At 27.9% G+C, this 14,827-nt stretch overlaps 1 protein-coding gene across 11 annotated transcripts in view; it reads left to right on the top strand.

Moving 5' to 3' along the window:
* Positions 1–3,859: 3,859 nt before the first annotated feature.
* The window catches only part of LOC118066351 (coiled-coil domain-containing protein AGAP005037), a 76,058-nt gene continuing 65,090 nt past the window's right edge, over positions 3,860–14,827 (top strand). For 9 of the 11 annotated variants that reach the window (XM_035082331.1, XM_035082336.1, XM_035082335.1 and 6 more), the window contains exons 1-3: positions 3,860–4,064; positions 14,082–14,216; positions 14,683–14,730. In XM_035082331.1, coding sequence (XP_034938222.1) covers positions 14,129–14,216; positions 14,683–14,730 — 136 coding nt within the window. In that variant the 5' untranslated portion in view covers positions 3,860–4,064; positions 14,082–14,128. Of the gene's footprint in view, positions 4,065–14,045; positions 14,217–14,682; positions 14,731–14,827 lie in introns of all 11 variants that reach the window. The other 2 variants (XM_035082329.1, XM_035082330.1) reach the window with 2 other exon arrangements.

Raw genomic sequence — 14,827 nt, 5'->3', positions numbered from 1 at the left:
GTTACTCATATGAGAATATTTTTCTTATGTAGTACAAAATTACATGAGTTGGAATTTTCATATGAGCACAAAAAGCTTGATGTTGGAAATCCAGCCCGAATATTTATGTCGAGAGTAGACGAAACATCTGAGTTAATACTCTTGAGGATGTATTTGCAACATAAATTAGCATTTTTCATCATCAATTATAAACTAAATTACATTAAGTTATGATTAGATGGTAATATCATGGAGAAGCTCAAAGAGCTTTATCTGACTCTCTGAATGTATAGCATGAATTGTTGAGATAGTTAGTGAATCAATACTCGATCTGGGAATACACCTTGGTTAGTCTTGTGATTTCCGTTTAAAAAGCACTCGAGGGAATGACAAGATATCGATCAATCGATTCAACAAACAGTCTTAGCACGTCCACGCTACTTTTAGATATTCTACGTGACGCCTCATTCATTCTATTTCTAATATACCACATCGTCTCTGGAATTTCTATCGCAATATCAAAGGCGAAAAATTATATATTAAAAGCTCTCAATGCACCTGATAATGTCCGACAAATATCGGAGGTTGCTCTTCAATAGAAAAAAAATTTTGTTTGAAGTAGTATTGGTTTTACTTTTTTTTTCTAAATAAACGAATTATTTGAGAATAATATAAAATAGGTGTTTCAAGAGAGATAGTACACGGTATTGTTGATAAAACATTAGATAACATATTTATTCTATTCTGAAAAGTGGTATTATTTAAGATCATGAATTATTAAACTCTTAGAGAGCTATGAATAATTATAACAAATTAATGCAGTGGTTAGAGATGTTATATCAGCACAAAGTAAATTCTTGGTAAATTTAAATAGGATTATTTTAAGTGAGATGTTTTTTCATACGTCGGTTATGTAATGATGATGATTCCAATTTTTACATTCTAAAATAATTCGGTAAGAATCTAAAGTAAAGAGGATATTCGATATATATTTAATAAATAAAGTGAACTATAAAGTGTGATTAACTATTGCCCGTACAGTAAGTAATCTCTTATTATTTACGAAGAAACTTCTCTAAATTTGATGGCCCTAATCTCTCTAATCTGCTCACTTGTTCATTGACTTGATATATTTTATTTAAGCTCATTAAAAAAAAATATATGTCAATAAAAAAATCAGTTTCTTGTTGAAATGCGAAGAATAAATTTATAAAAAATTAAATTTTTTTCATTTTAATTTCAAAATTTATTATTACTCCTCTTGAATTTCTAACAGTATATGATTTATTATAAAAAAAAAATAATATTTCACTTTTTTTCATTATTCATATTTCAAAATTCACTTGTCTATTTTTTCATTAACAAATGAGTCCTCACCACTCATAAAAATGATTACAAATTAGTTTTTTATTACCATTTTTTTGTAATTACTGATAACGATACAAAAATAAACACTACAAAATATACTTCTGAGGGCACTTATATATGACTAAACGTAATTATTTGCAAAAAATAATTAGCTGGAATTTCACTACAGAGTACTACATCATTTTCAACAGTACTTTGCATATTGACATACATTTGTTTTTTTTTCTCTATATTTTCTCTGTATGTCATAGAGAATGAACTTTTTCCTGTTTCAACAATATGAAATCAACAATGATAAGATGATATTAACCTTAATCTAAAAAACATATCAACATTTTTTTTACTTATAAATCAAAACTAAAAATATCATTAAAAATAGGGCCATTGTTAAGAAATGATTTTATTTGAAATAAATATTTTTAAAAATTTTCCACTTCTCAATCAATTTTGATTAAAAAAATACGTTTTAAATACATTAATTGGAAACGAGTTTGACATTCGGTTGGAGTTGATGTAAAAACTAGATTCGTAAGAGAAAAAACTCTTCATTTGAATACTAATCGTTTAAATTCAATTCTTACATTTAAAAAGCTCAGTAATAAAAAGCACGATTTTGAATTGATAATAGTGTTAAAAAATAAACAAACAGAAGCAAGTGAAAATAGGATAAACGTATACAGAATGACTTGACTTTATTCTTCTCTTTATCCATACTATTCTGTTGTTATTATCTTTATACTAATTATCATACCACTTCGTGGTCGTAATTATGTTAAAAAATTCTGGACTTTATAACCGATCCTCGTGTACTTTGACCATTTTTTTCAACACATTATGTTTCTTATCTACTTCATTTTGCACTTTACGTGCATCAGAAGTAAAAGCAAGCGCAGGTGTTATGTCTAACCATCTTTCTCTAGCAGTATAACCTTGTGAATAGTTCAGAAATGGATCAACCCTCTAGACGGAAATTTGCTCTCAAGACATGCAACTAGATACGTGCTAAATTTTCATGGAAAATCTGGCCAATAATAGTTCAACTGTAAACAGTACTGCAGACAAGTGCTGATGATATTTTAATGAGGAATTATTATGGGTTGGATAACTTCTAAATTACCCGAGATAAAATTTGATCTATTTCCAATGGAGTAGTTCGGTCAAGTGTAAATGAAACATTTACAACCATAAATATAAATAACTTGGTTATTTTAATTCTCTTCTTTAACTTGACTATACTTTTAATAGCACTCTGAATACATTTGCATTTAGATTCCTTGTTGTAGATTCTACAACAATCCTATGCTAAGAAAAACAAAAATGAAAACTAATAAAACTCAAAGGGAAAATACGTACATGTGGAAAATGAGAGCTTTCTCGTTATACTCATCTCAACTGTCCTCCTAACATGCCTTCCGGAACTTTAAAAACACTCCATTTTTGTTTTATACATTATTGCTATTCCTAGTCTGTTTTGCGTTTGTACAATTAATGTAAACATTGATTCAATTTTTCTCTTTTACACGCTAAGAATTTTTTATTACATTTTTCACTGTAGTTTAATCTATTTTTATCACGAATCCACTTATATATAAATGTTATCTTGTCTTGGTATAACACCATTTTTGCTAGGATATGCATCATTTTTCAGACTAAATGTATTAGTTGAAAAATTATTCACTTTAATGATAAGTAAATAGCGCAATGTTTTAGGTAATAAAATTTAAATGCCACAGTTATCAACCCTTATTGAATTATTTTAATAAAAAAGGGTAAATTTTATTTATAAAAGTAATTTAAAAAAAATGAAAAAATGTAGAGAATAGATAAATTTCAACTCCGAGTTTTCTCTAGAAAGTTTGAAGACTGACTAAAAAATTTTATCAAATTTTTGAAGTTAAAAAAATAAATAGCAGATGAATTTCAATGATCTAATATTCCAGAGATATTAATAAAAAATAAGAAAACTAAAGAAGAGTTAAATTAATCAGATGAATATACGATCGCTGCATTTGCATTTTAAAGTACTAGAAGGTCTAAATTTATAATATAATTATCATCTAAGCTGTTACTCATAAATTTAATAAATAAAAGATAATGTTAAAAATAGATTTGATCAACATTTTCTGCCTCATTATTGTTACTTTACATTTCAATCAATTTTGTTTACATATGTCGATTAGTCCGGGAATGTTGTTAGATTTTTCATAAAGCAGACGAGTAACCTTTGACCCAGAAAATCGGAACAAGGATACACACATGCATGTGTATTTCCTTCCTTCCTTCCCCGGATGCTCTATAAAATGAGAAGCCTCACCATAGCTCTAGTAGTTGCCTGCAAGTCCTGTGGGTGGCAGTAGGGTGCGCGTTGGTCCACGTCGATTGGTGCAGCTTGCACCGGTAGTAGGGAGGATGAAGCACTCCCTTCCTTCAATGTAATAACGTCATACTGAGAAGGGGGTTTAGAGATCGTCACAGGGGGAAATGACGATCGGTGAATGTGGGTGACCACGAGCGCAGTATCCACGCCGACACCGTGTCATTCGGCTGTTGTTATAGTGGTTAGTGTGTGAAACATCTTACGGCCTCGCCGGGAAGTTCGTCTCCGTCACAATTGAATTATCGTGCTTAAAACGTGCCCTGGTTAATTAATTACTTTTTTATTTGTTGGATTACTGCAAGTCGTCAACATCAACTGCCATAATAATTCATTTCAATCAGTATTTATTTTGTTGTATATTATACACTGAAGAAAAAATTTATTCAAGAAACAATACTTAATTTAATAATTGAAAATAACTATATTTATCTCAAAATTTATTTAATGCGAGAGATATTTTTGTTAAAAAAATAAAATTTTTTCTCAGTGTGAAATGAAAATTTAGAATAAATGAATGAGTAATCAGGTGTTATTGTTGAATAATTATTTGATAACTATTTAATTGGTGAATATTATTATTAAATTGTGCATTAATTAAAATATACAAACAACTTTGGCTATTTATTCAAAAGTTTTAGTTGAAAATATTCCACAATATTAATGATCTTTTACAAACTGTTCTAGAGTAAATAATGTCAAACGAACAAATTGGAAAAAAAACTTTTATATTAAATATTCCAATGTTGACAAAAAAAAAAAATAAGAGTTTACATTGGAAATTTTTTTCTAAGATAGTATTTTCTAAAAGATTGGAATTCATTTTTAAAATATTTTGAAGACTTTTACACTAATATAATTGGTTATTGTGCCACTTTCGATGCTGCTAATTAACATAATAGGTGTTAATGAAAACAAATGAAAGATAATAATAATAATAATAAGTAATACTACTTCGGTACGTCATTGCTATGTCAGATCTCGATGGATTGTATTTCAATTTGAGTTGTAAATAGTTTTCAAACTGCATCTAGCTTTAGTCAAAATACAAAACAAGCTTGTAGATGATTGAAATGGATAATCAGTGTACCTGGTAGCATTTCAATCATAATGCGGTGTTAAGATTAAAAGCTCATTAATATATTGCCATAGGCTAAGTTTCCTGTCAAGGGACATAATCTCTATCAATTAAATCTATTATGCTCTGCTTTTCATATTACATTCATTATTTTCGTTGACATACTGTTAATAAATATATTTATTATTCACCTCAGGTCAGTTGAGTCAATGTTGATAAAATAGGATTAGTTTTTATAGCTAAATAAAATAAAGTTTTATTACATTACATGCTCTTTTAAACTTCTACACAGATTTTTGAATTTTTATGAAGGATACAAGTAAAATGAATTTAATCGATTTATTCTAAAACAAAAAAACCAGTTGAAAATTTGATTTCTTTACTCAGCTAAATTTTTTTTAGTGATTAAAATTTTTTTTAGGGATTAAAATGTGTTAGTTGATAAATTAAAACATTAAAAGCTTTTAAATTCACTGTCTGCTCAATCAAAAAATTTTTCTTTTTATTTTAATGAATTTTTAGAGGATAGTTTTATTTTTGTCTCATTATGGAAAATCATTTTCCAATAATTAATTGAATAATAGCTTATAAATTCCCTCTAATAGAATTGAATTTCAACTCAAACAAATCAAATTACGTGAGAACAAAAGTGGTGACAGTCGAGATTGATCAGACGAATCATTTTGGACCATAGATAATTAAACCCATTTATATATATATACAAACATACAGATATAAGTTACCTTTTAAGAGTATATATATGTACATATACATATATACATATATACTTAACTGCAAACGACATTCTGAACAAGTGAGGAAATAGACAAAAGAAAAAGGAAGATCAATTGCTGAGATAAAGTAGAGAAATAGACCTCTGTAGAAAACAGAGAATTTGAAGCTTAGATAAAGTTACTAGAAATAAAAATGATCCACTCAAAGATGAAAGAGAGCAGTGTAGGTAGAAATACGTCAATATTAAAAACATTATAAATAGAATAAAAGCTATCACGTTAATTCTAATGTCATTCAAGAATGATAGATATTTTTTAGCTTTTAAAAAATAGGAAACAAAAAAATCTAAAAACTGCAATATTTAATGTTAAAACTAGGGAAAAAAAGGAAATAATGATAACATAATTAAAAACTCTAATGAGTTAGATATTCAATTACAAGCGTAATAATAATTTAATTAGATTTCTAAAAAGTAGGTCAAAGGAATTATCCTTCTAGGAGATAGGAAAGTTTTAAAAATAAAACAGCGAAAAAGTATCTAGTTATCGAAGGTTTAAACTATGATTGATTTAGTTGGATAAATTCTTCAGTTTTTTCATTCCTTTTTTCATTTTTTTCAACGACAGTGTTAATGACCCCTCATAAACTACCTAGAGGCACGTCGAGAGTTCCGTCGTGACACGCAGACAAAAAAGTGGACGGGGTATAAGGTATTCGCGGCTGTTCAGTCATTCTTTCTTTATTATCCCATCCTATAAGGTTCGTCTTTGGCTTCATCTTTTCTGAGCACGACCTGTCTTTCTTCAACTTGCATACTTCGACATTTTATCTCCCGAAATATTCTGCTCGCGGGTATACTCCAAAAGCACTTTCGTTTGTCTTATCTACTTGAAAATGACATACTCAAACGCACAAGAAATACTTTACAATGAATAGCCGTATCATGTCGCGACGAGATGATTTAATTCTAGAACCTGGTTTACTTATATTATCAAGACTAGAGGGTGCAGGAATGAGCCATGTTGCATAGTATAGAGACATGCCTCCAATTACAGTGACTTCAACTTTAAGTTATAAGCGTAACCCCCTCTTCAGACATTTTAATTAATGTCAGGATAATGAACAATAGTCTTCATTATTCTTTGGCTTTTCTTTGATAATGTTTTTTTTTGAGAACTTACACTCTATTTTAAAAGATAAATGTTTTTAATTAGTTAAAGTATTACTGTATTAACGAATCTACATCTCCTTAGTTGGTCGAAATTGTTTAAACAAGTTTCAATGTCCATAGTAAGTTTACGATTTCTTAGAGAATTAAGGGAAGTTTCAATTTTTTGAATCCAAGTTCGTGAACTAATTACAAACTTGGCTTGTAACAATAAGCAAGTTTCTGCTTTTAGGAGAAAGAAAGAACAATTATTTTTTCAAGTACCATGATTTAAAGATAAAAATCATGGTCTTTTAACTTACTGATTTCTTTCAGCCAGATAAAAATAGTATTCACGTTAAGGTAAAATTTAATTCTTGGTTACCGTTATTACTTAATTGTTATTCTTTATTCTCTATTATTTATACAAGTAGTTTAAGCTTGTTTTCTGCTCAATAAAACTTTGCTCACAAATGCATTGTTCTTAAGTTAGTGCAGTTGCTTAACCGAAATTACTTCATTTAATAAATTCAAACTTTTTATCATAATTCTTTAAACTTTAGTTACACAAAATAAAGTTAAATATTCAACGATTTTTAATAATAAAAATTAATTTAAAAAATTTATGCTTCGTATTTTTCTTTACAATGTAGAAGCAAAAAATTAAAATAAAAATCTATAAATGCATTTTATTAAAGGTGCTCTTGGCTGTTTGGAAAACGTTTGGAACTTTGAGTAATAATTTGTTGAAAAGTTATAAGCTCTGCAAGTGAATAAAACAACTTTTGCTTTTATGATGAATTATTACAAAACGAAAATAGAATTAATTGAAAACAAAATCAAGAGAAATATATAAAATGGTTTTTAATACTTTTCTGCCAATAATCGTTTTAATTCGAGTCAACATGTCTAAAAGTATATTTATCAACCGGACATGTATACTTTCCCAAAGGAAATACGAACTGAGCAATAAGTGTTGAATTCAACACATAACACCCGGATGTACCTACGGATATTCAGACGCCAGACGTCATCGTAGTCGTATGTTCATGTACGTTACGACAAGTCAACTTTGCACTTTACGAGCTCTGGCTCGCCATTCTTCCGTTTCTCTCTATAAGCCAAAAGCCCTAGACAATCGCTGCAATGCTTGCTACGTTAGCTAGTTCAATTTTACTGGGGAAGTAGTCTTGAGAGATTCAATAATTCATAGGCTTTAGAATAAGAAAATCAAGAAAAGTATTTTCTATTGTCGGTGCATTTTACGCTTACTTTATAGATTTTTTTCATCGTTCATACATTAATCAGCTCTGTGGTTTAATGGAATGTTGAATTTAGATGATAAATTTGAGAAAATGGGCTACGAAATTTGCTATCCTGCTATTTGATAAAAAATTTAGGTCTACTTTTAAAGTTTTTTCACTTTAAAAGTAGTGAAAGCTCAATAGTTTATGTGAAACACTTAGACAAGAGAGTATTCTAATGATGAAAACATTCAACTTGACCTACTTCAACATTCCTCCAGTTCAAAATTTAGCAGATCGGTTGAGGAAAAATTTTCAACAAATATTCAGAATAGATTATTGAGTATTAAAAGCATATGTTAATAAATGGATTTGTGTTATTCATCAAGAGTTTTGTGAATAAAAATGTATGATCTTTTTAAACTTACTCTTTTTTTGAAAGATGATTCATTCACTCCAACAGAAGACAAAAGATAAATCAATTTATTAATGCTACTTTGCCTCAACAATTTTCTTTAATGTACTGTTGAATGATAATTTTTTTATATTTCTAAAGGTCTTTAACATTTGTATGATTCTCTGAAAACATTGGAAATTGTTTACTGATTTACTAAACTTTTCTCTTAAAATTTTCTTCTTTAAATCTTCCATCGCTAATTAGAGCTTTATTGTAAAGAGTTTTCTTTTCAAATGATTGATTTTTACTAATAATCATTAAATAATTATGGTACTTAAACATTTTCATGCAACATTAATTTTTCTTTAAGACATCTTACAGAGAAAAATTCCTCTATTTTTATTGCTGCTTGAATCATTTAAATCAATTTCTATTTTCAATGAGTTTTTTAAGTGAAGAAATATCAACATGAAATCACTGTAAATTTGAGTGTTTTATTTTAAAACATTAAAAGTGTTTTATTATAACGTCACCCATTTGATTAACATTGTCTCAATTTTAAAATACTTAAAAACGTTTTAAGATCAAGACAATGTTAATCAAATGGGTAACGTTATAATAAAACACTTCTTATGTTTTAAAATAAAACACTCTAATTTACAGTGATGAGTAGAGTGATAATAAATTGATGAAACTTTTTAGGGAGAAATTTTGGAACGTGTAATATGTTGGATGTAAATAAATTTCAGATTCCATAGAAGAATGAAAAGTTATATTATCAGAAAATATTTCTTCTGCTTCATAATTTTTCTCTGTTTCGCTTCCTCACACGAGAGTTATTTGAATATAAATAAATGAAATAATAAAAATTTTTTTGTCTGAGCAGATTAAAAATATTCTACTAAATTTAATTAAATCCAAGAACGGCTTTATTGATTAACTACTGATGAAGTGTTTGAGTCTGCGACAAGCAAGTGAACGTGCAAACAAGAAAAAGCGGAAGTGATGTAAAGATGGAGTAGGTAGAGTAAGGGGTTGATTCAATAAAGTCTAGTGGGCATCGCTAAAATCATGAACGGCTTAGTAATTAGATTCACTTTAATAATACCGTTCGTTAAACGTTTTCCCAAATAGTAGAGGTTACTTAAGCCCACTTAACCCAATTTCATTGGCGAATTTTCGCTCTATAACTTTGTATTTCGAGCCTCCGGATAGAAATCGAACTCCAATTTCTGCTCCCAAGAGTTACCTCAAGTTCTGTAGGAGTCTGTAGGCATTTACGCAGGATCGAATAATGTGTTATAGCAAATGTGTTTGATATAGTAATCCAATTGAATTAGCGACAAATACAAGCTTTCACATTGTTATGATTAAAGGATTATTCAACATAATATTAATTCAGATATCACTTTGATAAATTTAGATTCTGTTGCGTAAGTGTGGAAACGAAAAAAAAAATCCTTGAAATTAATTCTATCATTTTCATGTTAAAAACTCAGCTAACATTTGTTTCTTCCAGTTCACGTCAAATCCGGAAAAATTCAAGTGTTTAGTGATGAATCACTTAAAGTGTTTAATAATTAAACACCTAAGTGTTTACAATGTTGATTACCATAAAAGAACTATAGCATTTTGGTAAACGGCAAAAAGCGTTTAAAAGCCGACTACACAATTGCCATAATTCGTTTATGATGTTTAACATTGCAAACGTAATAAGTGTTTAGTTTTTAAACACTTGGGTTTGCAGTTTTAGTTTTTTTTAAAATTTATATTTCGCAATTAAATAGTTTTTATTAACTGATGACCTAATTTTTCCAGTTAATAATTTTCAGTTGCGTTTAAAAAAAGTCAAGAGTCATTGAAAAATAAAAATATCTCATTCATCCTTTTGTTAAAAATGTTTGTTAAAATTTTTGATTAAAGGTGCATTGTTTTATTTAGATCAACAAAAAAAGTCTTTTGAACAAAAATAAAAATTGTTCTATTGTACTGCATGTTGTTTATTGATGCAACAATAGCAAAGTCATCATTATTGATTTATAGTAGTTGACTTATAATAATTATTTCAGCACTCATCAAGATTTGTAACATTATAAAGATACATTTCATAGAACAGTATAGGGGAATGTCAACTGAGATATTCTAGAGTATATAGGATTATTGAGGGCAATAATAACGTGCCTGACAAACCATTTAGCCAAGCAACATTCAATCAGGTCAAATGCCTGAGGATAAATCAAAAAATGATGAATTCTTAAAACTCTTAGAAAAAATTTTTATTGGTACTACAGTAGCGAATAAGTTGATTTAAAAATCTGTTCCAAAGGCTTTTCAGCTTCTTTTCTACATAGAAATTTATTTTATCAAAATTCCTGTTGATTAATTGAATGAATAAATAACTAGAAAAAAATTTCATTCACTAAATTTCATTAGGTAACTCCAAAAGAAAAAATAAATGAAATCACCGAATATCGATATGAAATACAAATAAGCATTTTATCAATTTCATTTTATAAATAAATCAAATTTAAATTATTATTAAAATTTTGTTAAAATGATAATTCTAACTATTCAATATCCTTGATTTTATTTATTCATGGATCCAATATATATAAAAACTTGAAAAAATATTTGTTTGTATAGCAATAAAAAAATTTTTTGATTGGCAGAAAAATATTCATACAGTTGAATGACTTACAGCAATTTCTCTCTTTCAATAAAACACGCGTAAAATATTGAGCTTCAGTAAAAAATGTTCTTCATCGTTCAAATATTCGATTACTATTCATATACTATATGAATCTTCACGGAGTATATTTCTATCTACTATTAAAAACAATATCTATCAAAAAATATTTTTTTAATTCTTCAAATTATTCTTTATTTTTACAGAATTCAATTCTGTTATTGGTAATGAAATTCAATGAAATTAATTCAAGTTTAAATACAGCTGCTTCTAATGTTATACTGACACACAGAATCCAATAAATGTAGTAGTGGTATCGAGACAGAGCTAAAAAATTCATCGACAGATTACCCCTCTTCAATTGAAGTGATTAAAAACCTACCGTCTCAGTATGGACCTCTATGAACATGAACAAACAAATTACAGATCAATTATTAGCCCAAAATTACTTTCTCACTAATCAAATATTAATTTATTAACTACTAATAAAACAAATTTTAGAACTTTTTTTAAACAATTTTAGAACTACCCTAAAATTTTCCAAAATAGTTTTAGATGTCGATTTATCATTATATTGGATTGACAGGAGGTCTTTTCTTATTAATTAAAAGTCTTTTCTTATAAATTAAATTTTTTATTGACAATATTATCATAAATTTTTTAGCTATTTTAAGCTTTAAAAAACTTATAGTAAACCTGTTACTAGTCAATAGTTTGTTTGCTTTTGTTGTATGACAAATACTGAATTATTGAATAATATTTCTTCAAGTAAAAAGTATTTTTTCAATGGGGAAAAATCGTACAAGTTTTCTGTATCAAAGCTTCCTTCAGTGAATTAATAATATTATTCTGCTTCTGATATATTCGTGTTCATCTGCCACTGTTCCAACATAAGAAAGGAATGAACAAATCGATGGGATAAGAAAGGACGACTCACATAGAAAAAAGCGAAAATAACTCTTCTTACTTACACATAAGAAAAACATCAGTATGCTGAGGAACAGTGGGTCATATACCTCCGACCTCATGACCTCGGACTAGTTATTTAAACATTATCCTCTGCGTAAGAATATGTACATAAGAGTAACAGTTAGATAGACAAGGGTTGTTGAATTCCCTACTCTGTGCGTACCCTTTTCTGTGTGTTCATGTACGTGTATCTACCGTTTCTAACATCACTGAACCTTCTGTAATAGTCTCTTCTACTAACGGTTAGCAACTAACCTTCTATCCTCCTGAAAGCTCCTATTATTTATGTAATATTCTCTATACAGTGAAACTTACACATCAAGCAAACACTTTTGCCATTTTACATCCTTAAATTAAATTATGCGTCACTGAGCTGTTCAATAAACCTTGATGGAAATTCTACTTCAAGAAGCTGTGAGTTATGATCGTCATTACAACATAAACTTTTTTTTATTGTAAATCGTAAAACATTTTTTATTGGAGAGTTATTTTTTATTAACATTTTCTAGAATTCAGTACTAAAATTTCTATAAATCATATCATCGATATATATATATATATTGCACTGTTTACATTTTCTTAGATTAAACTATTTAAACGGCTCCAGGCATTTCGATCTAATTAATTATGCAGTTGTGTCAACTCCTTAAATAATATAATGCATTTTTTAGAGGTTGTTTAATGATTACTTTATTTTCCAGATTTTCAACATTTTTGTGACTTAAAAATTTTTAATTAAATATCCATGATGATTTAATATTAATTTAACTTTCTAGAATAGAAGAAAAAAAGTTTAATTCAATTTTTTTGCTCCTCAGTGTTTCTCTTGGAAAAGATATCATTGTAAAATTTTTAATAGTATTTTGTGATGTATGTTCTAGTGTAATAAGAATTAAACAAAAAAATTGGTAGAGAATTTTTATTTGTTTGGTTTATAATTCGTAATTAATAGAAGCTTAATCAAAGTATGGAAGAATATAAGGTAATTAAGGGTGCTCATATCACGGAGAGTTTTTCTTCACGAAAAGAAAACGTGTCATTTACATCAGCAAGGTGGTTAAGTATATGTCTGCCATATGAAACATAAAAGAGGACACAGAGCGATTAAACACTAAGTACACAAGGCCTTGAGTTTAGTTCACGTTGCAGCTTTTATATCATACTCATTGCTTGAATTATTGCATATGGAGCGAATAGAAGATTTTCATTTTTTTTTTTTTAATGAAACTTTTTTCATCTTAAACTTTTTCTATTCATCACACAAGAACTTTAGAAAAAATTTTCTTGTATGTTAAGTTTGACGACAAAACATAATTTTATTAGAATATATTTTTTCTAAAGAAGAAATTGCAAAAACTAAATAACGAGAAAAAAGTTCACCACATGCAAAAAATGGAATAAATTGTTTTAAAATTATTTTAATTATATTTTATTGTCATTGTGTTTGTGGAGTATAGAATTCTAGGGTTTTTTAAAACTTTATATAATGAGTTTTCAGAATAACTTTTATATAGTGCAGTAAACTATTTAATACTTGCTCTTCCTCTACTCTATATTTTGCCATAGTTTAGTTCAAGAGTCGAACAAAGTGTCGTAGAATATCACGGTCTGATTCCGTTCGATTCAATTACGCGAGCGCAATAAAGATCAACTATGATGCAATCAAAAGACAAAAATAGGTATTAATTTACTCAAAGAGTTTAATCACCAAAATTATTTTTTCGTAGGAATAATAATCTCGGGTGTGGCACAATGATCTATTTATATTTTCAAATAACAGTACATCAATAAAAAATTAAAATTGACTTTAAAACGTTTTAATACTATATTATTTATTGAAATTATTAATTAGTATAATTCCCATTTATCGACATCGCTTCAAATACAAAATATGAAATGATTTTGATTCAATTAATTAATATTCAAGTTTAACTTCATATATTACCTGCCATTTACTGTCAAGTTTTCATTTTAATACAAACAATATCACCAATTTCAATAGAGTAATTCTATTATTATATTTTTTTATATTGAATTTGATAAATGCTTATTTTCGGTCTTTCATCAGAAAAACTGAAACAAATATTACCACATTCATTTATAGATTAAAAGTACAAACTGTATCCGAAATTATATATTCCAAAAGGAAAAATGTGCAGTAAGTGTAGTGAGTGCTGTCAAGGTTCTAGGCACAGTGTGGATGCAAGCTCCACCCCTGGATCTGATTCAGAGCCATCAGGTAACTTCTAGATAAAAATAAACTGAATAGTAATTTATTCAAAGCTATTGAATAATGGTGATATGAAAATAAATCAACAAGTTTATTTTCTTGCAAAATATTCACAGTTTTGAAGTTGAAAAAATGGGACTCTTGTGGTTCATCTTAGACTTATTTGCGCTGTTAGGTCTCCATCCTCTGTAGACTCTTTTACCTACTAAATCTTAATTTTTATATCCCTAGTGATCTTTCAAGTTTCAAACTTTTAAAATGTATAAACTTGAGTTTTTCTTTAGATACAATGTAGAAGATAATTAAGGAAACATTACTTTATTTTCATCAGATATGGATTATGTATATTCAATACAATGTATTTAAAAAAGTGATCACATCGACAAAAATAACTTAATCCAATAAAAAATAAATTTATAAGAATCATGATAATAAAAATTGGTAATTACATTAATTATTTTATTTTTTGTTACAGAAGAAGAATGGAATCCAGGTGGTAAAGGTCGCCAGTCCAATGATACCGGTAAGTTTTTGTATTTTTTTTATTAGCAAGAAAAATAAAATCGATAAAAGATGAAAACAAAACGATCAATAGATCAAATGAATTCTCCAAAGTAAAC

This window comes from Chelonus insularis, unplaced genomic scaffold (genome assembly GCF_013357705.1).
Source record: "Chelonus insularis isolate UGA/USDA-ARS -01 unplaced genomic scaffold, ASM1335770v1 contig_339_pilon, whole genome shotgun sequence".
In the NCBI taxonomy this organism is placed as follows: Eukaryota; Metazoa; Arthropoda; class Insecta; order Hymenoptera; family Braconidae; genus Chelonus; species Chelonus insularis.
Note: the sequence above shows the minus strand (reverse complement) of the source record. Positions and strands in the feature narration are given on the sequence as shown.